Raw genomic sequence first — 27,913 nt, forward strand, 5'->3', positions numbered from 1 at the left:
AAGTTATGTGCAATAACATTGTTTCATACAACAGCCTGATGTGGTACTTAAGTGATCAGTAAATAGAGAAAAACTTTAATACAGTATACTAAAGAAAACATCTATTAACAAGAAAACCTGTGAGATTTCTCTAAGACTTATAAAAGCTTTAAAAATTGTGTCCTATTACAATTATTTAGTGTATGGAAAGAATAACTAGGATTTTTTTTAAGTTGAAAATATAAAAAATAAATTCAGACTAATTTATTACTAAATTTATTCATGAAATGCAAATTAATATTGATCATACTTAATGAATTCCTCCATTTTGCAAACATAGCTCTAATATCTTTTGTATATTAGCTGTACTGATATCAAAATGTCTGACTCTATAACTCAAACATTGATCACTATTCATGATTGAATAGTTTTATAGTTTACTGGTTGTTTAGCTGGTGATATTTTTAAGGTAGCTCTGAAACAAAAAATTGAAGGGGACTTAAATCTGGAGATCATAGTGCCTATTGTGCTGCACAATGTGTCCCTGCCCAATTGTCATCATATTTTTCTTCAGTTATTCCTTTGTACATTGAGTAGTAAGAGGTAGACACACCATCTAACACAAAAATTGAATTTAGATCAATACTTCAACCAATTAATTGATCTAGAACTGGTCACACTTCTTCTTCAAACAATTACCTAAATTTCTCTCCTACCTGATTCAACTGAATAAAAAATGGGCTTATTAAATCATCCCTTATAGAGCTCCAAACATTAGAATTTATAGTATGTTAATTACTTTCAATTATTACTCTAGGATTATCATGACTGCAATGAATATCCAATTTATATTCAATTATCTTTTATAGAAATAGACTTATAGAAAATATTAATCTTTCATCAAAATAGAGTTCTAGTTTTCCAAAAAATTACCAAAGGTTCAACTACTAAATTGTAATCTGCATTGCAAATCTCTAGGTGATACTTCTGCGCAAGCTTTTTCTTATATAGATATACTTTATTCTCAATCCTACCTGTTTTTGAGATCATCCCCCACCCCAGGATATGCTGCCATCAAGATAACTGGCAACTGATTAATTCTCTGAGGTAACAATCTCTCAACATTTGCATTTTGATCCTCAGATATCATACTTTTCACTTTATCACAAGTTTTTCAATGAAGCATCCAATTATATATTGATATTTTAATTAGGTGGCCAAAATCTACATATAAGTTTTTTGTAAAATACCTCCATAGTTCTCCAATAATTTTCTTCATTGTGAAACCATAAAATTCTTGATAATCAAGTAAGGTTCTTGTGAGTTATCTTTACACATCATTGAGTGAAATAATTAATTGTTTGTCATGTTTTTGGAAAAAAATGTAAAATGCAGTATTTACTAATATTAATGAAGTGATTAAAAAAAATATATGTGTGTAAAAATATATAGATGTATTTTAAAGAAAGATTTAAAAATTATTTTTCAATACAGTATACAGAGGTCTTAAAAACTGAATGAACAATTATCTTCTTATACCTTTCTACAAGCTCCTACTGTAGAGAACATATTTATAATTGGTATTAATTTTTCTGTAAATTTTTTTGCATTAAAAGAAAAGAGAAAATCCTTACTAAATGCTAAAAAGGTAAGCAAAACAAACACTACTTAAAACAACTTAATTGTTTCAGAAGAATCATAAATAAATGGCTTTTAAAACTGTTGTTGAAATTAATGCAACTGACCTTGACTAACTGTAAATTCAGTTATAATTTTTGGACTGGCTCCAGGGTATCATAACTTTATGTAACGGTACATAAAAACCAACTTCTGAGTAATAAATTTTAATAATAGATCTTTGTCAAAAATATTAAAAAACTAATCTATTTCTAATTAAGGTAGATTTTTTAAATGATGTGTTACCTGAAATTTTGCAACATTGTAAAATGAATTAGAACTTTGTCTGACTCATTAAATTTTCTTATTTAATTAATTGCAATTTTAATGCTAATTCAATCTTCTTTTGGTGGTGATAATGAGATAAGGAATGATGTATTTCCAAATACTTGCTAAGAATGGAAGCCAGAAGCAATTAATTTCAAGAGTAGCCAGCAAACCACATTTCAAACTCAAAATGGTTGAAATGCACTTTAAGGTCACTGTAGGTAATAAATTACTAAAATGAATTACATATAAAACAGTTTTAACATTATTACTGTAGGTAACAAGAGAACACTTCTTGATAGTAGGGAAACAAGTTTTTTTTTTGTTTACTTAACCTACGTAACATAATGGTAATGTCTGTATCTTTCATTCAGAAGGTACTGAAAGCTCTCAATGATCTTGTTTAAGTTTAGCATTTATGTGCTATAAGTATGTCATATCGTATTCCTGTTTACAAGCCTCATGGTGAATTTATCGCTAAAAAAAAAATTAATTTTATTTTAACTTGTTTATCCAGTTATCTTAATTTTCTAACTAATTTCTGTTGATTATTCAGTGTCTTGTTCAGATCATCTATTGTACTCTATTTTATATATATTTTATGCTATTTTATTAAAATTAACAACAAATTTTGTTTGCTTGTAGCCATCATGGAAATTTTGTTTACAGAAAAATACAAATAAAAATGGATATTTTTCAATTTGAAAATACACTGCACACATTCTTTGAAATCAAAGATCATTCTTTATTTAAAATTTAAAAAAATTACTTTCTTAATTAAATGTTTTATTATTTCATTTTATTTTAAGGTAAATATATTTTTTTTTTTACTTCAGACAGCTCAGTTTGTAATAATTTATATATGAAAAATATTTAGAATTTTATGAATCTTCTGTACCTATAAAGCAGCTTGTCCTGACTGACTGACTGACTGACAGATTCATTAAAGCCCAGCAAAAACTATTGAAGATAAATAGATGAAAATTTGCACACATGTTCTTCTTACAGTGTAAGAGCACACCAACAAAGAAATTTTGAAATTTTGAGTTTAAAGGATTAAAATGAAGTAAAAATGAAATTAAATATATATTTTTTTTAATTTTGGATATATCAATTTGATTTTTTATATGTGTAATCTTCATGTGAATTCTAAAATCCACTTACTTAATTTTTGAAATTCAACCTTGAAAGGTGTAAAAAATCTTTAACAATGATTGAATATTCACTAGATAGATAATATACATTATAGATATTCACTCGATTTAGGATTGCAATACTCTTCTTCTGGGAAAGAACATAAAAATGACTTTATACTAACATATAACACTATCTCTGATGGTTATCCGTATGACCTTCAAAAAAGGTCCTAGATCATATGTGTGACTACATATTCCAGTGTAAAATTTTCTGCACTTTTCATTCGTGGGGTCAAAATTCCATTTGAAAAAAATAGTGTTAACCTTGATATAAGATCAAGGTCATGTTCAAGGTCAAATCCAAGGTCTCCATAAGCTATCCCTCTCGAATATAATCAGTTTTTGTTTAGATAATTTTTTTTGTATTGTGCATAGTTTATGAGAAAATCACCTGGGGTGAATAAAATGAAACACATTATATACATTAACTAACAACTAATTGGTCATTTAAATGAGTTGTCTCATAATTTCCAGCCAAACATAAAAGGTTCAAATAGAGACCTTTTTAAAAAACTGACAACAAATGTTTTTTAAAAATAGTAAATTTAATATTTAGTTCATTTTAATCCTTTAAACTCAGAATATCAAAAATTCCTTTCTTACTATGCACTTACACTGTAATAAGAGCATGTGTACATAAAAAAAAACCTTCTGATTCACCAACCTACCTACCTACCTTTCAGGAGAAACCATTAATCTAGAAAGGTTAAAAATTAATGCAAAACCTTTAAAAAGTTACAGTTACAGTGGGCTATACATTGTATGTCCTGATATTGCACAAAGCATGGCAGAACAAATGCAAAACTTTCAATGGGAGATACTGAAACAGCTTTCATACCATCTGTGTAAATATGAAACCAGAATTTGCCCATAGATGGCCATACCTGTCAATGTAGTTACCATCAAACCGCATCACTGACACCATTTTCTTTCTTTTACAGCTAACAAAGATTTCCAACTCACAACAATACAATTTTCATACAACAGTATAGTTTTAATTAGCAATGATCATGTTGAGTTTTGTACCTACAAATTACGATTTGTGGACAGCATTGATTTTCTGTTACCATTTAAAGAACACTGCTGCAGAATCACATCAAATGCTTGTTGAAGCTTATGATGAGCATGCTGTTGGTAAATCACAGTGCTTTGTGTGGTTTAAAAAAATTCAAAAGTGGTGATTTTGACGTGAGAATGAACGTGGAAGACCACCAAAAAAGTTTGAAGACAGCAACTTGCAAGTGTTATTGGATGAGGATGATGCTCAAACGCAACAACAACTCCCGGATCAATTAAATGTAACACGAGAAGGTGTCTCCATATGTTTGAAAGCCATGGGAAACATCCAGAAGATGGGAGAATGCGTTCCACATGAACCTAATGTAAGACAGCAAGAAAACTGAAAAACCACTTGTGAAATGCTGCTCTTCAGATACAAAAGAAAGTTATTTTTCCATCGAATTGACAGGTGGTGAAAAATGGATATATTTTGAGAATCCTAAGCATAAAAGATCTTTGGGTTACTCCAGGCGAACTATTGACATCAATTTCAAGGCCAAATCGCCATGGAAAGAAGACAATGCTCTGTGTGTGGTGGGATCAGAAGGGTGTGATTTATTATGAGCTGCTAAAACCTGGCGAATGCTAACAACAAAAATGCTTGATTTGAATCAAGCATGCATGAAAAATTACCAGAATATCAAAAAAGGCAACACAAGTGATTTTACTTTATGATAATGCACCATCACACACAGCAAAACCTGTCAAGGAAAAATTGAGGTGTTTGAAAGTACTTATATACAGTTTGAAAATACTTTCACATGTGGCTTATTCACCAGCATCAGACTTGGCTCCATCTGACTACTATTTATTTACATCAATGGGACATGGACTTGCTGAGCAGCGCTTCACTTCTTATGAAAATATACGAAAATGGCTTGATGACTGGTTTGCCTCAAAAGAGCAGCAGTTTTTTTGGTGTGGCATTCATAAATTTTCAGAGAAATGGGAAAAATGTATAGCTAGCAATAAATAATAATTCAAATAAAATATTTTTTATCATTTTCATACAATAAACATGTATTTTCTACACAAAAATTATGGTTTCATATTTACACACCTGGTACACCCTGGATCTGCCACTATTACACTTTTATCTACTTAATTACATGAATTTTTGAGTAGAAACAGAAGTAGACCAATAATAACATCCAATAAACTGTCACTTAATTGATTCAAGAAACAGCTGACAGAGTTTTTCAGTGTGGGAAAAACAACTTCAATCCTTTATTTAAAAAATACTCAATGTTAAAAGAGGATACGTTGAAAAGATAATTTTATTTATCTTTATCATAATAACAAGGATTTTGATATAAAATGAACTATCACTTTATGACAAGCAATTTTTATCATATACAACCTTCTTATATTTCTGTAAGTTTAAGTTTTGCAATAATTTATAGGAGAAGAAAAGTTTTGCCATATGCTGAAAGAAGAAGAAAAAAACAGTGTTATAGGCTGGATTGTAAAAATGTAAAAGGAAGAAGAGATTTTAAAGGAAAATAAAATTATAGTTTAAAACAAATAGAACTCATCAACATTAAGGTAATAAAACATAAGAAACAAAGAAACACTGAGGTCATAAGAAATAAAACAGAATAAAGACAATGAAGGTCAGGGATCGACCTCAGGATGCATCAGCTACTGATTACATTATGCAGGGAATAAAAGATTATTTTTTTAATAAATAAATCACAATTAAAGAAATTAGTTTTATTAGAAATTTATAATTAAAACAATTACTTACCAAGATTCACATAATCATTATAATTTTATAAACTACATTAATTACCTATTCTTCAACATCTAATATAAAATATTGTAAATCATTGTAAGAAATAAAAATAATAAACTTAAACTTAACTGAAGTTAATAGATTAGTGTAATTGCCAGTATAAAACAATTCCCTAGTGGATTAATAATTTAATGGAATTCATAGTGAAAATATATTCATGTAATTTGTATGCAGTGATGCTGGCATATAGGCACTGTAGAACTGCAGAACCACCTATTTCTACTTGTTATTATCAATAAAATTTAATATGAGTCCTTTTTTCTTAAATCTTTCTTTATACTCATACAATATATAATCCTTAAGCTTAATGTCAATAGCCATCCCCCGGTTTATGAAAAAGATACAAAAATCTTTGTATGGAACTGTGCACTTACAGTTCCAGCAGCATGGTATTTGGCTGTTGTGCATATGCACACATAGGAAGCTGCATGCAAGGCTGTGAGGGAGAGAGAGAGACCACTGTCATTCCTGCACTGCCTACACTGGCGTGCTGGTGGAAGGTAGTTTGTTTTTTTTACTATGCGTGTGTATGAAACATTCCTTATTCATTCCCTTTCCTAGTATAGTTGGTGGAAGGAATAAGTGGTTTAGTTGTTTTTTCAGCAGTGATCAGAAGATGGCAGAAAGCAACAGCTCTTTGATTGCCAAATCTGTCCAAAACCACGCTGGAAGGATGAAAGAGAACGTAATTACTAAAAACTAATTATGCATTTGTTTCTGTGTACATAGAAATTTAAATTAAGCACCATTGGATTATAGTGTTTTTAAGTGAATATTTTATTAAGTTATTATCTATTAATACTAAAAAATATTAAGCACTATGTGCTTAAAAACTGAATCCCAGATAGATATTTTATGCAGCTACCAGAGAGGAAACATAGTCCCTGACCTGATTAGGTTCGTAGGCAGAGTAGCCTCCCCCCACCCCTCATTAACTACTCAAACACCAATAACATAGTAACTCCAAATGTTGCCACATTCTTAGCACAAACCCAGTGGTAGTCAACTAAAATTCACAAAACATCACCAAGCATAAAAGGTTTGAGGATGCAGGGAAAGAATGGATTGAAACAAAAACAATCTTCTAACAAAGGAAATCAATATCAATTCCATGCATTGAAATGTTTAAAGGACTGGACACCTTCAGATAAAAATAAAGAATTTAAAAAAGTTCTAAAATATATAACTTAAGAGAATAATTTCCAAAAACTAAGCATTGAGAATGTTAAATAATTAATCATTAATAATAAAATCTGTAACAAAAAGGAAAGATCCAAACTGAGTAGAAACACATGTAGACTGATGATGACTTTTCACTTAACTGATTCAAGGTGCAGGTGACAGAGTTTTTCAGTGTGGGAACATCAACCTCAATCCTTTATCTCAAAAATACTCAGATGTTAAAAGAGTTTATGTTGAAAACTAATTTAAAGGAATGGGGATGATCAGGGCAAACGAAGCGAGTCCTGACCATCTGAGCAGGACGCTCTGCTCACTGGACCCCTTGAGTTCATTAAACTAATAAACAAAGATTAAAGACCCTTCAATTTATAAAAACTATTAGCGTATTGTAATTTCTTCAGAGCAACAGCTTGATCAGTACAGGACCCAATTCTTGTTAATGCAATAACAAGAATTGGGTCCTGTACTTTGAATATATAGAATAACTTTATATATATAGAATAACTTTGAGTTATTCTATAATTTTAACAAAAATTTTTTTTACATGAGCAGTAACTCCATATCTTTCACTATCAGTAAGTACAAGCTATTATACCTCAAGATTATTATACTTACTATATTGGGCTATGACAATGGCTTATCAGAAAATTACTAATCTGAATTTTTTGATGATATTTTCTTTACTGATAAAGCTAAATTTACAAGATTGGCCATTCTTAAAACCCACAACATGTACATGTGGTCAACTGAAAACCCTCATGCCATTTCAGAGAACCATTCCTAACATCAGTTTTCTGTATACATATAGGCTGGTATTCTGGATGACAACTTATTTGTCTGTTTTTTATCTGAAATGCTCAGTGGTGAAAGATATTTACATTTAACAGCTGATCTAAGACTTTTAATCAAAGATTTCCACCAAACAAATGCAACAAAATGTGGTTCATTCTGGATAGAGATCCGGCTCATTACAGATTACAAATTCAACATAACTTAAATGAAGCATATCCAAATTGATGGATTAGTCGAGGAGGCCCAGTTCATGGCCTGCAAGATCTCCTGATTCCCTTGACTTTTTTTTATGGCACCATCTAAATACACTAGTATGTGGCACTTCTGAGGATACCAGAAGAATTTTGCCCAAGAATACTAAATGGGACTGAGAGGACTCATCAGACATCTGGCAATCTGACTCATCAGAGTATGGCAATCAATGAAAAAACTCCTGAATGCATGTGTTTTGAATGAAGGCTGCCATTTTGAACAGTGGCTCTAGTTTCTTTTATTAATGTTTTATTATTTCATATGATAATTTTTGTTGTTAAATAAATTTAAATGGAAAAAAACGTTTTGTTTAATACTCAGTATCTGCTGCCAAAACTATTTTTTTCTCCAGATATTAATTGCCTCCTGAGAACAGAAGGGCTTTGCCATTATTTCTTTGGGAATACTCTAGCCCATCTAAAAAATTATGTCAAATGACAATGTACCAAACTAAAACAACAAACCATTCAGCCATATTCCAATTTGGAAATTTGAATTAAATTTATTAAAAATTAAATTAAATATTTTCTATAATTTTTTTTTTAATTTACTATTTATTTACATTTTACACATTTTGGGCATAAAGTTTTTTCTAAAGAATAATAATTTATTTAAATTGCAGTCACTTGACAGAAGTCAGTCAGGGTGCTAAACACAGACATAACATTCAAATCTATATCATGGCTACAGCACTTTGTAGCGTGATCTACATACAAACCAAGCAAGCCTTCATACTTAATTATATTGCTTTCACAGTATTTCACAAAAAACTTAATGTAAAAAGTAAACAGTAAGATTAAATTAGCGAATGTATAGTGACTCAGAATTGTAACTGAATTGCTCTGATGACTGATAGTATTATTACTACTAAATTATTACTGGTTCAGCTTCAAACACAGACACAATGGATAAATAAAAAATTCTGTGCAGTCAGCATTTGCCAATGTTCAGTTGGTTTTCACTAGCTGACATATTAGCATAACATCAACATTTTCCACCAACTTTTAAAAAAAAATCATAAATGGATAAACATTAAAAAAAGGGTAAAAGATATTTTCATTTTATAACTGTGCACGCTTAAACTTAGAATTTGTTTATTTGAAATAACAGCTGTACTTTTAAAAATTTTATTATTAATTTTGTAATTACCATAATTTAAATTAATTTATCAAATTCAAAATTTTCTGCTACTTATAACTTAACTGGTAATTCCTTTATTTAGTATTGCTGTTTTACTAATACATACAAACTAATATTGTTTACCTTACATTTTTTCTTACCAAAGTTGACACTGTATGTAGATGGCAAGTAAAAACTTGATTTAATTATTTCAGAAAAGATTATTGGACTTGGACATTATATAGTTTTATTATTTAATTGTTATTTCATTAACAATAGAAAAGTGATCATCTTTTAATTAATATTCAAGAAGAAATTTTCCTAAATTTTATTTAAATTAAATTTGATATTGTAATATATTTATTCATAACAGACTATATTTGTTTATAATAATCACCTGAGAAAACAGTTTGTTTTTTCTCATAAATAATGCATACTTAACCCATTTCTAATTCTGATAGACCATCCTGCCACCCCTAGGAGAAGATATCCACCTTGTGATGATTCTGGTCACCCCAGCTAATCCTAGCCTTGTTGGGCTTACTGAAGGTCATCTTTTAGACCTTCTAAATCTGATTACATATCAGTCATCAGCTTGGCCTCTGTCAGGATGTACTACCAATGCAAATTCCTCAGCAGATATTTCTATCAATGTGTTAACTCAAGTTCTCTGTAGCCTTCGTATTAGACTTCTTCCAATCTTGCCCAGCTACTCTAACACCAAAGATCAACATCTTTGGTGGTATGCTGTGTTTAAATTTGCCTCGAATTACGAGACATTCACGAAATTGACTCAAATTAAGTAGAACTAGGCGCGGGGTTCGTGCATTTGCGAACTCTGTTAACTAGTTCAGAGGGATACGATGTAGGGCATTCAAGATGCCCGGACGAGGTCTACAGCAAAGGCAAAAGCTGAGTTAATAAATCACTGATACAAATATCTACAGAGGCATTTACATCGGTGGCATCTCAATGAGGCCAGGCTTATTACTATAAGTCAGAGGGCGACAGACGATTCCCATTAAAGCCCAACAGGACCAAGAACGGGGTGGGATGGTGTGGCCGGGAATGTCACTAGGCGGATGTCTTCTCCTACGGGGTTGGGATGAGGACTACAGACAACCCATGGTCATCCAGCCAAGCACCGACTCTGTGCATGGCTCGACTGAGGCTCAGTTGGGCGTGTTCCATGTCACGGTCTGCAACAAGTAGTGCAACGTCGTCAGCGTACCCAACCAAGACAGATTCTTCAGGCATCTCCAGCCTCAGCAAGCCATCATAGATGGTGTTCCAAAGGTCGAGGCCGAGAATCGACACCTGCACCGCCACTGACGTGATCGCAGTCCTACGCCAGCCTGCCGTGGTCTCGTAAATGAGATCGCGGTTCCTCAGGTGTGCGTCCACCATTCTGAGGAGGTATTGAGGCACATAGAATGAATGCTTCAGAGCCCGAATGATATTGCTCCACCGTGCGAAGTTGAAAGCATTTTTAACGTCCAATGGAATGAGGACCACACGTCGCGAAAAATGATTGTGGTCCTCTACTCGCTGCACTGCCACAAGAACCTCTTGAATTGCATCTAAGGTCGACCGACCCTGCCGGAAACCGTACTGGTTGGGTGACAGGCCACCTACCTGATTCATCACTGCAACCAGTCTTTTCTTTAACAGCTTCTCCAATATCTTCCCAGCTGTGTCAAGCATACACAGTGGGTGGTAGGAGGACGGCGACTCTGGGTTTTCTTTACCCTTGCGAATCAGCACAAGATACGCGGTCTTCCATCTGACGCTAAAAGACCCAGCCTTCAGATATGCATTATGCATTATACATGTCTAGAAGAAGACGGGGCCTGTAGCGCCCCAATAATAATAATGATGCCCTGATGTAGATAATCCCCACGTCTGGAACACACAACATCTACGCTCCACGTCCAGGGCGGCAACAGCTGTACTTACGGACGATACATGTAGCTGGGTAACGGGGCTCCGAGTGTTTTCTCGGAGGTGCAATTTTTTCGGCCTAATTACATCTATAGGCCGTATTTGAGGACTGGATTTTGCGGTCACCTGCAGATATAAAAATTTTATTGATTAAGGAAATTGATTGATACCACCTTTAGAGCTGGCGATTTGGCGGCCACGGTCGAAGTGATTGCAGGTGTAACGGAGGCCTTCCGCTGTCCACATGCCCTCTGTGATGGCAAGCTTGTAGTTAAGGTGCCCATGTATGTCGGTGCATGGGAGCCCTGAAAACCTCAGTGTGTAGGGGCCTGGAGTCAGTGCAGAGACTGTGCGTCCGCTCTCTGCCAAGACATATGCAGGTTCCACCGGAATATCAGAACGGACTTCCAGGGTTGGTAGCCCTGGAATGGGGGGTGTACCCTGGCGGCTAGCCTTACTACAGAAGGGATCAAATGACATGCAACTTGAACAATCAAAAAACATGGCAGAGGGTTCACGTAAACAACCTCGTTTAGAACCAGCCGTTTCACTTGTGGCGAAGCAGAGAAAGAGCGCAGATTTAAGAGGTGTAGATATTGAGGCCAAGAGCTTGCAAAGAGCTTTTTATAAGACTAATATACCAAAACCAAAGTATTTGTTAATCACTTAAGAAAATGGAAATTTCTCGTGGGTGAGTCCTTTTCTCATTGCTCGATAAATAACTAAATGTGCTGGAGGCTCGGTTAAAGACATAAGGAAAACCTATAATGGACTTCACGTGTAGACTACAAATGATGTACAGTCACAGAAGATCCTAGGGTTAAGAATATTGGAAATTTTGCTGTACGTGTCGATCTGCACGGCACACTCAACACCTCAAGGGGTGTTGTGGTCTGTCAGGATCTTCTGAACCGCACGGAGTAAGAAATAGTTGAACAATTGACACCACAAGAAGTAACAGAGTGTCACAGTTTGTACACGAGAAGGAACGGCGAGGTCCTGCCCTCTACATCTCATGTCCTCACTTTTAACTGGCCAACTCTGCCGGAGAAGGTTAGAGCAGGAATTCATCATTTGGATGTGCATGCATTTATCCTGCAGCCTATGCGATGTTTCAAATGTCATCGTTTCAGACACACTGCAGTCAGATGTGTAATTCAAGAAATCTGTGTGTGTGTAGAGTAGAAACTCATGAAGGCGATCCATGCAAAGATCCTCCTGTTTGCATTAACTGCACAGGGCATCATAACAGTCAATCAAGAAAGTGCCCTGTGTATAAATTGGAGATGGCAATTCAGGTATTCAAGATATTGCAGTAAATAAGCTATCCTGAAGCGAAGAATATCGTAAATAGGAGAACTCCTCGACCTACAATGACATATGCTGAAGCAGCTGCTGTCTCTCCGTCATCGAAGGTTAATGTGGAGCAGCTCCTTTCCACGTTTGCAGCAAGTCTTGCAACCATGCTAGAAACAATCATCGAAACAAAGATTGAATCTAGGCAGTGGAAGGAAATAATTACACCTCCAGAAACTCATTCACAAATGGACGTTGAAATGGAACGCCCTCCAACGAAAGAAATAACAAAACCTGCAATAATGGAACCACCAACTGATGTGCATAAAAACAAAGTAACATCAGAAAAAGCCAACTTCATCACTCCTTCATCCAGCCATTGAGTGAGGAAGGGTTTGGCAAAGGCACAGAAAAAGCATGAGGATAGCCTGATGGAGGTGCAAGTATCAATGGAGATAGCACCAGATGTAGAAGTTATCGAACAGACACCCACGGACCCTCCAAAAGCCGAGAGGGCATTAAAGGAAAGTACAAGTGCTTCAACCGAGCCAAGTATGTCACTAGAGATAGAGTTGAGTTTGGAGTCAGTAACATCCATGCTGACCGCTCCGTCTAAATTGTTATCACCAGATGCCACCCATTGAACATCATTGGTATCTGAAAGGGAGGATGATGCCAAGTCTGATGCTTCAGATATATTGTCATCTGAAGTAGAAGCTGTAAGGAGGATGGAGAAAAAACTCAAAAAAGGATCGCCGACAGGAAAGCCTAGGAGGTAAAGTAATTAACATCGATTAGTTTGTTAAGAATCAAGTTATTTTGAAAATGTTTTCTTTATTTTGTTTGTGGAAATGCAGATTTTAGTTACAGCACTTAGTTTCACGTGAAATGTCATGATTTTAACTTATTTTTTCCTTTTGGTGTGGGAAGGGACTAATGACCAAAGTAGTCGATGCCACTGAAAACCTCAAAAAAAGAAGTAATAATATAATTTTATTTTATTTATCATAACATAATATTATTATAAAAAATATATGATCATGTATATGTATTGTATTATTTATTATAATATTATGTTATATTATATATTATTTTAAATATTAATATAATATTTCATTTTTTATATCTTGAAATAGTATATCATTCCATTACTGGGCATAGGAGTTGCATGTTCGTCCATAACAACTTCAATTTGTAAAAGTAATACTGTTGTTAAAACAGTAACAATTTCTAAATTTTTATAAAACAATTGATTTTATATAATTATAGAATTGACTATCAACTGAAGATGTGGGATCCTGCAAAAATCAATTCTTGGTGTAAATTTGGTAAGTTTAACTTATCTATTTTCTGTGTTTTGGAGGTTTAAATTTCATATATATATATATATATATATATATATATACAGTACAGCAGCCATCATTAATGGTTAGCTTGGATGATCAGCCCACACGTCACTGCTGTACTATTGTTTTCTGAAATATTGGCACATCATGATTAGTCATCTCTTAGTAGTATAAACATGATGCAACGTACATTGGGAAGTAATTATTGCCACTCTAAGCAGGTCATTACGTAGCGGAAACTTTATATATATATATATATATATATATATATATATATATATATATACAACACACATAAGATATGTAAGTAATAAATTCATTAGCTACTAACAGATGTTTTGAATAACAACTTATATTCTCCAACCAAACAGAAAAGGTTCAAATTGAAAGTCATGGAAACGAGAAGTTGGGTGGGATTGCAAGGCAATCTTCTGATTCACTACCTGCCTGCAGAAGAAACCTTCAGGGCAGAGAAGTTGAAAATCAATCCAAAATCTTTAAAATATTATGCTGTACTACACATTATACGTCCTGATATTGCACAACATGTGACAGAACAATTGCAAAAATTTCAATGGAAGGTACTCAAACAGCCTTTTTACATCCTTGACCTGCCACTATTTCACTTTTATCTTTTTATGAAATTAGAGTAATTTTTGAGTAGAAACATTTGTAGACTGAAGATAACATCCAAAAAACTGTCAAGATTATCTGATTTAAGAAACAGGTGGTAAAGTTTTTCAACAAGGAAACAAAAGTTCAGTCAGTTTCAAAACCTCAATTTTTGATTTTAAATATTAAAAGAGGTTATATTGAAAAAATATTTTATGTCATATTTTTATTGTAAAAATAAAGATATACAGTTAAAATGAACTGTTACTTTATGACAAAGCTGTTGTTATTTAAAAAACTATCTTTATATACAACCTTCTTACATTTCTGAAAATTAAGTTTTGAAACAATTTATAGGAGAAGAAATGTTTTGCCACATGTTGGAAGAAAATTTAACAATATTGTTAATGGAAGGATTATAAGAATGTAAAAAGAAAGGACTTGAAATGAAAGGAAAAGGATCTCATCAAACAATGAAGGTAATAGCAAGAAGAAACAAAACATAAATTATTGCAAAACTATAATTAAGAAATAAAAATAATAAACTTCTTAAATTTAACTTAAGTTAGTAGATTAGTATAACTGCCAGTAAAAAAACATTTTAACATTTTATTCTAAATTAATAACTCAGTATTGATAGAGAAAATCTATTCATGCAATTAATATATATATATATATATATATATATATATATACACACAATAATTACAGGAAGATATACATAGATAGAAAACAAAATCACTGATTATGTCCATAGGATGAGTTGCCCACACATTACAACTCAAATGCCAGCAACATTGTAACTCTTGCATATTCATTTATTCTGACAAAGTATTCACTATCAATTACCATCCTACCCAAAGAAGTGCTTAAAGGATCCCTCCAGGTAATAGTCATCCATTCCATCCATAATTTCACATTTCAGAATATCTTTATCTAGAAATTTAAGCAGCACATACAATAATTTTACATTGATCAATCAAATCTATATGCAGCCAAAACCGTTTCCTCTCCAAATATAAAATAAACATCTGAGAACAGATGGACTGAAGCATCCTTTCTTTAAGGATATCCTAACCTATTTCCAAATTTATGGCAAACGACAATATACCTAACTAAACTAACAAGCTATTCAGTCAGATTCCACTTGGGAGAACGTACTAATTTCTGCAGTTCAATAACTTTCATTGCATTGAATACTATTATTATGGTAAAACTAATTTTGTAACCTGAAAGAGTTGAACCTGATAAATAATTCTAGTACCTACACAAACATACTGATGCTATAACTGTAATGATTTGCCATTAAATTTAATTTAATTTGTAACTTATGATACAGTGAAATAAGTAGAAAATATTTAATGAGAAAATAATAAGAAAAAGCATCTCTTGTAAATACTTATTATGAAAAAGATAGAATAAATTGTGTATCATTGGAAAGACTATGCAATACTAGAAAGCTTGGAAAGGCTGTGAATAATAAGAATCAATAAGTGTTAAAACCTTAATGAATCCTTAAATGTAAATAAGAATTATGGTTGGTTGATTTTTATGTTTTTATTTACTGAAGATTATGATTTAAATTTTACTCATGTACAATTTGTATCCAACTCAAATAACCATAATTTAGTTTTCATGGACATTCGTAGAAGTAGTTAACTATATTTTTTCATGTTTTAAACAGCTTTAATGTGCCACTAATGATGTGTAAGAGTTTGCAAAGATATACATTAATATTAAAGCCCTAGTAGTAATTACAGAGACTAATCTAAAAGACATACGAGTATTTATTCTTTCAGGCTACAAATATTTCCTCATGCGTATAAGTATATAAACATACATACACATTTAAAATTTGCCTACAAATTAAAAATAGTTAAAAATGTTCAGTTGTTTAAATAAAGAAATTTAAAATCACATCTAGTTTATTGTACTGTTTTCCAAATGAAAGACAGAATTGGTAATTCATTAAGCGCATGTTCAATAAAAATGTATACGTTAACTGAATACTGGTTACAACATGAATTATAATTTAATAGTGGTAACCAGATATAATCTACAGTTTTCCAGAATGAAAATATAATTATTGTAGTATACATGAACAACACCTAAAAAGCTAAATCATTATACAGACTTTTATTAAAAATCTGTATTGTGACATATAATAAAAAAATTGTATTGAACGATTTTAAAGTATAATGTGATTATTTTCTTTTCCAAGTATAATTCCTTTTACAAAAATTTTGAACTCAAACATATATAAAGATCCATACTTCAAAATATCTTATTTTCTTTTTTACACAAAAACAATAATAAAAAGTGTAAAATTAAAAAAAAACATGTAATTAATTACATAAATTTATCCTCCAGATTTTCTGTCTCTATTAACAATACGACCATTCAGAAGGTCTTGAATTTCTTGCAAGGACATTCCACGTGTATCAGGAAGAAGAATCACCGTAAAGGCTAGAGCAACTAAACAAAATCCTGTAAAAATAAAACTTTTGTTAATAACATAAGTAATTTAACAAAATTTTAGTTACTGATTTTAATTCCTCTAATTACAACTTTTATATAGTAGAGCAAAACCACAACATCAGTATATATAACAGCAACATGAACATTACCAGATTATTTTGAATAACCACAAATTTCAGTCTGATTATGTTTTAATGAATAATTTTAAAGACACACTGTTAAGAGTAAAATAGGAAGTTTGATTACGTAAGATACTGGTAACGATGTATCATTCAGATTAAATTAGTAATAATAAATATTATATTACTTTTTATACATTAATTTTTCAGTGACTAAAAAAAATATGTTTACGGCTAAAGTTGATAAGTGCAACATCACAGAAAACTTTAAGTCAAATTTAATGAAGACTCCAAATAGGATTCAGATTAAGGTATATACAAAAAGCAAAACGGAGTTTGGAAGTCACAATATTTTATGTTGAAAAGATGTAATATTTTTAATTTTCCAGTATAATAATTTTAATGCATTTATAAAAAAAAAGGTTATACCTTTGACTAGTATGCAAGTCTTTGTTTTTGTTTTTGAAATCTGAGCCAGTTTTGCACATTTTGGATGTAAAATTTTATCCTGAGGGATAAATAAAAGGGATCCAAATAAAAGGAAGCCTCTAATGGGGCAAAGTCCAAACTATGACATGAATGTAGGTGGAAATTTTTCTAGCTTAATCTATTAATGGTTTCAAATGTTGATTGTTCTGGATTGTACGGTGCGTAAACAAACATTATTCTGAAGAAGCATCACTTTATTCCTCGGTAAACTTGTTTCATTCAGCTAATTCAATTTTTCAAGTACATTTCTGTTGTACTGGATATTGATAATACGCAGGCCTTAGAAAAGTCACACAGAATTAGTCCTTTAACATCTCAAAAAAAAAATTGGCATCACTTTACTAAGTAGTGATGATTGAATCTTGAATTGTTTCCTGGTCAGAGAAACAAAACACTATTTTTTCTAAAAACTTCTTCTTTTAAATCAACTATTTTTTTTAGTTTCCTACACATGTAGTCTGGTTGGTTACTTTTTGATTGTTGATACAATATCTCGAAATCCATTTTTCACATACTGTACATTATGATTTTTTTATGAATAAATGAATGAGCTGTAACAAAACTTAAATTACAATTTTCAGTCATTTTAATTGATTATTTCTATTGCAACTCCTGTTCTATTGCACATGTACAAATAAATTCATCAGTATGAGACTACAAAATTGGAAATGAAAAAAAAAAATAATTGGTCATGTCTCATACCAATAACACTTACTTACTTGGCTTATGTTCAACCCACGTGTATTTTATCATGTTGCTTGAGCATTTAGGATTCAATTTTAGTTAAGAGACTTGAAATCCTCTGAAACTAGAAATCTTATCACTGAATTCTGTTCTTGAAAAGTTTATTTTTCAATAAGATTTGTCATTGTTGAACTATTGAAGATAATTATGAAAATTAAAATAGTTATATTATTATTTATTTAAATAAATAAAATATTTGTTTATCAGCTACTTTAAATAGATTACATAGATATCAACAAATAATTCTGGAAGTACCTTACTGAATTGAATATCAGAACTCTCTGATATTTTTTCCTCTTCTCCTCCAGGTCGGACCAAACTGGTAGATACAACTCCACCTGAAGGAGTGTCTGGTTACTCTAACGAGCCTTCCCACTTATGGTTGTATGTCTGGCATGGTAGGTCAGCTCTTTTGAGGAATCTTCTGCCAAACACGGCACCAGGTTTTTTCTTTTAGTGTTCAGCTTACTATCCCCTGCTGTCCCCAGAGGTTCATTGGTACTGTCACACCTAGGCATACCACCCTCACCTCTGGGGCTGTCCTCCCTACCCTACGCTAATAGCCCAGGCACCGCTCCTCTTGATCCTTACTTTTTAGCACTTCCTTAGCGTATGCGTCTACTCTCCTCCATTGATCTTCACTGCTTAATATGAAGTCCACCAGATCATCTGGTGTACACTCAGCAATTCCAGCCTTATTCCGCAGTGTGTCCCAACATCGACATCTGAAGACTGTGTGTTCCACAGTCTTCCTCCTCACAAAACATACATGTTGATGACTCTCATTTACCAATTTTAAGTAGGTAATTCTGAAAAGGACCATGTTCCATTACAATATGTGCTGCGTAATAGTTCATATCTCCAAATTTCCTTCCATTCCATGCTTCTAAATCATGTATGTTCCTCTTGGTCCACTGTGCCACCCCTCTTGATCTCCACCTGTTTCTTCCATTTAGTGATCAGTCTTGCTCTGGCATATTGCTAGATCAAATCTTGTGCTATGTCTACCCTTTCATTCACTTGCAACTTGAGTGGCAGGAATGAGGCAATAATGCATAATGCTTCATACGAAACCGTCCGGTAGGCAGAAACTACTTCTATCAGGGCTCTTCTGTGTACACTATTCACACATGATAGGTTCCTTTTAACTCGTAAGGCTTTCCCCCACACTGATGCTGCGTATAAAATAGAGGAGCTTATCATTGATACTACTAGCTTTCTCTTAGATGCCTTTGGAGCGCTTTTTGACGTTAGTATTGCGTTAAGCGCTTTAACCATTCTTTCTGCTTTCTTACAGCTATTGATGATGTGGTCAGTAAATTTTCCACTTTTATCTAAAAACACTATAAATATTTTAAGGAGTTGGTTTCATAAATTGATTCCCCATTTACTACTAAATTTATTGGCTGGATTTTTCGTTTGCCGGTCCTGACAATTTATGGTATGACAATGTATAGTGACAAGGTATGGACAATGTATGTATGTTTTCTGGGTGCTAGATTTAGTCCTCGTGCAACTCATCCAATTATTAATCATAGCTAATGAGCGATTGCCTCTGTCCTGAATTTCTTCTTCACTTCTTCCACGCACCAAGATCGATAGATCATCCATATAGATAATCGTCTCCACCCCCTCAAGCAACTGTAGTTCCAGAACCCCATCATAAGCTAATATCCAGAATAATGGTCCTAATAAGGAGCCTTGTAGACCTCCATATATATTGAATCTTACTTTCTCTTCTTGTGTGTCTACATAGCACCATCTGTCTGTTAAATATTCTTTAATTTGTCTGCGTAGGTATGGACTTATTCCTTTTTCTACCATAGCGGTCATGATGATCTTCCAAGAGATTGACCCAAATGCATTCTTCACATCAAAGGAGATGAGAAGGGGAATTGTTCTGGTTTGCCAGGTCCCAGATCTCACTTCGCCTGCCCATTCGGTAACTCTGGCAATGGCCTGGATCGTTAATTGATTCTTCCAAAAGCTATTTTTGGTTTATCCCCAATCCATTGTTCAATTCGTCTACTAGCTTATTCGCCAACATTTTTTTCAACCAACTTCCCTGTGGTATCAGGCTTAAAGGTCTGTACTCTATGTTGTCATTCTCATGATTGTGCTTTGGGAGGAACACCACTCTCGCCTCATTCCAACACCTTGGGAACTCTTTATTCTCTATACCATAACTGGTCACATGAACCATCTGCCAAGGCATTTTTTTGACTAGTTCTTTCAGCAATACTGCTGGGATACCGTTGGGTTCCGGGCTTTTCTTATCACCTAGATGTGCTACTGCTGTTGTTACTTCTTCTAAGGTGAACCTTCTTGCTTCACAGTCATCGACTCTTCCATCACTTCTTCTGCAAACGGAAACAGCACTGGCACTTGTGCCTTTGATAGTATAGGTAGCCTCTTTCCAAAGCGTTTTGTGACTATCTTGTAGGCTTGACCCCATTGGTCATTATCCAGTTCTTGACACAACAGTCTCCAATGTTCCCTTTTTGATTTTCTTATCTCCTTGTTGAGTGTCCTCCTACATTCTATGTACCTTAAGACCTCGTAAGCCTCACCACCAGTATGCCTGAGTCTTTGTTTTTTCCTTCTATTTGACAGTAGAAGTTGCCTCAAATTGACAATTTCCTGAGACCACCGATACATTTTATGTTTACTTACGTGTTGGGTTAAAACTCTACCCATTTCTTGCTGAATTATATTTTGTAGTATTTCAGGAGTGAGATTTAATCTTAATAATTAACATGGTTACCATTTTTAAATATTAATTGTACAACTTCTTTGTGGTATTTATTAATTTTGTAGAGAACATCAATTTAAACATATGGACACAATTTCATTATAAATATCAGTCTATTCTTGAAATTTGAATGTCTGACAATGATATGCTACTGATATGTTGATACTTTTCTGTTACATGTCCTGAAGATCAGAACTTGTTTGATTATATACATTTAAACGTTTTAATAATACTTTAGAATGGTCATACTTGTGGCTATTTTTATATAATAATGTACATAATTTAGAATGCACGATGTGAAAAATAATTGTAACAAAAAGATATCAGAAGCCCTTTTACAATAAACAATATCCTGATAAACGGTGAAATTTTCATTTGTTAACTATTATCTAAATATTAGAAAACTTTTTTCCCTCACTCAGTTATTCTGAATATAAGAGCAGCAATTTTTCTTGGGTTATGGTTAAAGATAATTTGAGTGCAACATAATAAGAATAATACGAATAGTTTGATAAAATAAATACCCAAATATATAGCCATGACTGAAATGTTTGTAATTTTTTTTTTTAATTATCTGTATGATTAATACAGTCTCACATTACATAAAATAATTATGCAATATTTAACATAATAATAATAATAACAATAATAATGTAATATTTTACATAATTATAAGACTACAAAAAATATAAATAATTTAACAATAATTAATAATGATTTCAGTACCAGCAAATATCCAAAATGCCATGTCTGTTCCAAGCATTTCACTCACTGATCCAAAACCCTTAGTCATGATGAAACCAAGTATCCAACAAAATGATGCTGTTACAGCTGATGCTATGGCTTTTATATTAGCAGGAAACATCTCACCCATTACAGCCCAAGGAAGAGGACCAAAACCTAATATAAATCACATTGATAAAAACAAGCACAAAATAGAATATACTTAAGGAAAAAATATGAAGTTTTCAAAAAATTTAAGGAGAATTTCACCAAATATGGCATCAAAAATTAGTAGCAAACTTTGTAATTATTCATTTACACCTGATGTCATCATGAAGAATAACATGACAAAAAATGTTTAAGAGAAGATTCTATATGTAAAAGCAGTACATGATAAGTACATATATTATCAGGTATTTATAACAAATTAATAATTCTCATCAAAAATAAATTAAAATATTTTATAAAATAAAATTAAAAAAAAAACAAATACTACATTTTTCAAAACCTCAGTACCAAAAGAAGTAAAAAATAAAATAAAATCATTTAAAATTATTGTTTTATACTTGAGAGGCTTGAGAGTCAGTAAAGATTACAAAAATATATGACGTCATAATAATAAGTCATATGAAAAAAACAACATACATAAATTTCATTGAACAGAATGATTATGTTTAACAATTCACATGACAACGCTTAAAATTACTAATTTTAAGAAGCGGTACTAATGAAGTAGGAGTTACTTCTTAATGAGTTCTGAAAAATCCTCTGAAACAATGACTACCATCAATTTGAAAATAAGTTGTATATTATACATCATAAGTATATTTTAATAGTTTTTTTACTGAAATTTCATAATTTTTGTTTACATAATCATCAATGTTTAGTTTATCACTTTGAGAGCATTAATTACTTTACTAACATTAATTGAGTTTTAGGGAACAATAATTAATCTAGTAAATAAGTGTATTCAATTTATATACATTTAATTTTTATGTAAAGTGCATTTAAAGTAGATTGGGTATGAATGAGACAGTTTAACGAGCACAGAACTCCACAAATAAAATTTGTGATTTGTATTTTCATACATTTATGAAGGGCTAATATTTATTTTTAATTTCAACTTCAACAGGTGAAAACAACTAAAAATCGGTTGTTTTCAAAATGTTTCTTCACTTTCTTAATCTTTGTCTAAGTGGTGATGAGGATATAGTTCGTTAACAGTGGATAATTAATAAGTAGATAAATTTTACATGTGATATTTGTTCTGTTAGCAATTAGTATTTAAACTACAGTAAAAATTTCTGCAATCTATTATTATCATAACTTATGAATATGTCTTTTGATATGATTAGTTCATCATATCTATGCTACTGAATTTTTATGGTATAAAAAGTTTTTCAAAATAAAATAAAAAAATAAATATCATATTTACTCTTTACGAAATCAATTTTTCATCAGTATTCAACCAGTAATCTATTAATTATAACCTCAAAGAGCATATCAAAATAATTTAAAACAATTTATTGACAATCATGTCAAAAAAGTGGTAAAACTTTTCAAAAACTTAATAAATGTTTCTAATTTTTCTTTCAGATTTATTTATGAATAAATGAATTCGAAAAAGTAAAGTTTTACTTTTGAAAAAGTAAAAGTTTCTGTGTAAAACTGATTTTAAAACAAAAAACTAATTTTAAAAAAACCTAAAAAAATAACACTTTTTCAATTCTATTTTATATTTTAATTTTTTAGTTGGGAATAACTCAACTTCAAAAAGTTAAAATTTAAAGAATTGAGAAAGCATTATTTTCTTACTTAAGGTTGGTTTTGTCAGTCAGTTATATATTTTTTTATATCATTGAATTTTAATAAAAAATGTGTTTAGCCTTACAAAACACTGTTATTATTAAACAAAAACTATAGTCAAATAAAGTAATGAAAGGAGCAAAACAAATTAGTGGTTATGGACTTAAGTCAGGTAAACCATTAAAAAGTTAAAACAAGCCATTTATAAAAAAAATATTAAAGAAAAAACCTTCATCTTGAAAAAATAAAAAAAAGAACTGCAGGGAAATGTCATAAAGAGATTGCTACCTAGATAAGAAAAGACACTGACTGAAACATGGGAATATTATAAATACTTTTACCACAAGTTTTCCAAATACCTTTTGAATTTATATATGAAAATACTTTTAAACACAGAATGATTTCAGTTGTGTTACTACGATTTAGCCATCATTAATTAATGATCATTATAAAAAATAAGGAAACATGAAAAAATATTTTGTTACAATATGAATTTTGATAAAAAAAAAATCTTTCACTACATGGAAAAATTTTGTGAAACCAACTACTTTCTATAAAATATAAAAGAATCATCCAAATTTTTTTATTTGATCATGAGGAAGGCTTGAACAGAAAAATATTGCTGCACTATAGCTTAAATACTATTTCCTATTTTAAATTCAATGAAAAATAAAAAAAGACATAACATCTTTTCATAAGTTTTGATAAAAAAAACTTTTCTAGAGGATTTTCTGTTAAAAGTAAAAATATATATAAATTTATTAAAAAAAATATATGTAATTATGTATATTTTTTCAAAATATTATCTTAACTATATTTGTCAAATAAATTTCAACTCACCTAAACAATATGTAATAATATAAATAACCATACTACCAAGAGGTAGTAAGTTCCATCCAGGAATGTCAATATCTGGATTATTTTTCTTTATGAAGAAAAACAGACCAAGAACACCCTAAAAAAAATTTAAAAACAAACTCTACATTGAATTATTAAAGATTACTTTTGTATAACTAATTTAGAAATATTCTGTATTTCTACCAGAAAGCTCACTAAAAAAATAGTACTGAAGCTCAAAGAAGCTCCTTTATCTCACAAAATTTTTATATTAATAGTGATGCCCAAGACATCTAATTAATAAAAATTAAAGTTTAATTTTAGCTTGACCGGAGTGTATTTTGACTTCAATATCTTGTGGATCATATCTTGAGTTCTGTTACAATCATTTTCAATTTCTAAGAAGATTAAATTAATAATAAAAGAGGAGATAAGAGGAATTATGTTGGTTTCTGAGGGTCTATTCACTATTGATTCTCAAGATCAGCTGATAAAATAATGTCTACAGATCTACAAAAACCAGGCTTTTAGGAAGATTTCATAAGAAAGCTATCTACTGTAATGAGTACAATGATTCGGCTTCCAGAAAATTTTGACATATCTTCACATTTCACATCCCCCAGACCCCAAAACCACTGTCAGTTCAAAAGTTTCTATATACATACGTATATATCAAAGACAAAAGTATAAAAACAGTTTACCACTAAGAGTACAGAATTTGATAATACGTCTGTCTACCTTCTGCTTATTATTTTTTTGTAATAGTACTTTTGATGTTTTCCCTTATCATCAGTTAAACTTTTTCATCCAAATCACACATTAAATTCAAACTATTAAAATTATAACATATAAAAATATGTAGTCATAAATATTAAAAAAATATAAAATTAAAAATTTTTTAATCTGGCTAGCCACTCATACCATACTGTACTGAAGTTATTTGAATTTATTTAAATTATATAAATGTACTGCTATCTAACATGGTTTTTATAAGAAAGTCATCAAATTCTGTCTATACATTAATAAAATTAAACTTTTGTCTATTCTTGTATATATAATATTTTTCCAAAATATTAAATTTTTTATTATTATCACACCCTTTTACAATTTCTACTATATTTAAATTTGTATCCAAATCAATGATTGAATGTTTATTGAATATTAAATGGTGTGAAAGATTGGAGAATCGTAACTAATGAATTATAATAATTTGTGTGGTATCTATAAAATAACATGCAATGATTGTAACAAAATTTATATTGGGAAAACTAGTAGATCATTTAGGGCAAGGTTTGCAGAAAATGTTAGATCTTATTAAAACAACAAGTTAAGGTTCTCCAATCTTGCAGACCATTTAATAATCAATAAACATTCAATCACTGATTTGGATACAAATTTAAAAATAGTAGAAATTGTAAAAGGGTGTGATAATAATAATAATAAAAAAATTAAATATAACTTAGTGGAAAAATATTATATACATATATATACAAAAGTTTAATTTTATTAATTTACAGACAGAATTTGATGACTTTCTTATCAAAATCGTGTTAGATAGCAGCACATTTATACAATTTAAATTACTTCAGTGCGGTAGTGTATGTATGGCTAGCCACATAATAAAAAAAATGTTTAATTTTTTAATTTTACATTTTTTTAATATTTAGGCTTCATATTTTTATATGTTATAATTTGAAAGGTTTGAATTTAATGTGTGATTTGGAAGAAAAATTTTAACTGATGATGAGGGAAAACCTCAAAAGTGCTATTAGGAAAAAATAATAAGCATGAGGTACGAAGCATTATCAAATTCTGTACTCTTAGTGGTAAACAGTTTTTATACGTTTGTCTTTGAGATATTAGTACAGAGGGGAATATGGACAAATACAATAACAAAAAAATTTTGTTTATGCTAAGTTTATATATTATATTATATATATATATATATATATATATTGTGTTCACTTTCTTGTGAACACAATAACTGCTGTAATTTTGCGCCAATCACTTTCAAATTGATACATAAAATATAACAACCCAAAATCTTGGTTGAGTTTGTTAATGGGCAAAATCGGACCATGAGGGTGGAAATGGGGGGTTTTTAAAAAAACAACAAAATATCGCTATAACTTTCTTATTAAGTAAAATATTGAATTCATTTAAAGTTCCTACTATTATTTGGATAAGGGCCTAAAATTTATCTAAGTACAGTTTTTTGATATCACCAACCATTGGCCCAGGCGGGTTGAAAAAATGGGGTTTTGATGACCAAAAATATCATATCTCTCTTAAAGACTTCAAGACTTGCAAAATTATAGATATTTAAGTATTAGAGACTGACTAAGAAGAAAGATTCTCTAAAATTTATTTCAAAGATCAAAAGAGGACTCTTTGATAAAGAGCTTGTTTCATATTTCAAATTGTAATCTTTTTAACCTTACCATAGTTTTGTTCTACTTCAATTCAATAAAATTGTGTAACGTTGGAAAACTGTTACTAGAGACACTGACCACCCAGAATACAATTCTGTATTCTGCAAAATATGTTTCAGCTAGTTGGAATACATATTCTGTTAGTTTAAAATATGATACAAATAAAATTAATCTTTGCTACAAAAAAGAAGAACTGTGATTACATGATAGCATGACAGAAAACAGTGAAATGAAATTTCATCATCATTTCTCATTACTGTGAAAACAATTTAGTCATCATCCTGAAAAAAATCAAAATCCCGAAAAATAAATTTTTTGTTTGTTTTCTGTTTTACTAAGTACATAACTTTACTAAATAAGAAGTCTGAATAATAAAAAATTTGTAATAGAAGTGGCAAAATAAATTTGTTTTGATGATATTTTAGTTAATTAAAAAAAAAAAGTTTTATTACCTAAAAAATCTTTTGTTTTTATAATTTTACGAGTAGCATATGAAGATTAATGAATGTTCCTTTTACCTGACATATGGCCATTCCAATAGCAGAAATTATTAGCAACATCTTCATGCCAAGGCATTTTGCCAAAGGAGGAGCAATACCAGCAGCGAAAACCATTACTGCTCCTACAGCAATACTGCAAACACTAGCATCTAAACTGGCTCCAGTGGCTTCAAATATTGGTTCACTGTAGAACAAAACTACATTTATTCCACTAAGTTGTTGGAAAGCAACTAAACCACAGCTCAAATAAAGTGCTTTAATATTTCCTTTTGTGGCTATTAACTCTGTTATTCCTGATTTTTGAGTTGCTGCTTCACTGACAGAAGACTGTAAAAAAAATGATAGTAAAATCACATATAATTTAATACACAGCCCTATTTAATAATTATACTTAATTAAGTTTACTTACTCTTGTATTTCATTAATATTATAAATGAATTATGTGCTTCCTAGTTGTGAATAATTCTAGATAGAAAAAAGTAACTTCCTTAACCAAAAACAAGAACTTAAGAAGTGTGCT

At 31.1% G+C, this 27,913-nt stretch overlaps 1 protein-coding gene across 5 annotated transcripts in view; it reads right to left on the minus strand.

The window, feature by feature from the left end:
- Positions 1-430: 430 nt before the first annotated feature.
- The window catches only part of LOC142330943 (facilitated trehalose transporter Tret1-like), a 91,115-nt gene continuing 63,632 nt past the window's right edge, over positions 431-27,913 (minus strand). For 3 of the 5 annotated variants that reach the window (XM_075376415.1, XM_075376410.1, XM_075376420.1), the window contains 4 exons: positions 27,412-27,720; positions 24,465-24,579; positions 21,822-21,995; positions 15,017-17,000 (listed from right to left, as the gene is read on the minus strand). In XM_075376415.1, the coding sequence (XP_075232530.1) occupies positions 16,873-17,000; positions 21,822-21,995; positions 24,465-24,579; positions 27,412-27,720 (726 nt within the window). In that variant the 3' untranslated portion in view covers positions 15,017-16,872. Of the gene's footprint in view, positions 455-13,458; positions 13,522-15,016; positions 17,001-21,821; positions 21,996-24,464; positions 24,580-27,411; positions 27,721-27,913 lie in introns of those variants that run through there. The other 2 variants (XM_075376438.1, XM_075376428.1) reach the window with 2 other exon arrangements.

The sequence above is a fragment of the Lycorma delicatula genome, chromosome 1 (genome assembly GCF_047948215.1).
Source record: "Lycorma delicatula isolate Av1 chromosome 1, ASM4794821v1, whole genome shotgun sequence".
In the NCBI taxonomy this organism is placed as follows: Eukaryota; Metazoa; Arthropoda; class Insecta; order Hemiptera; family Fulgoridae; genus Lycorma; species Lycorma delicatula.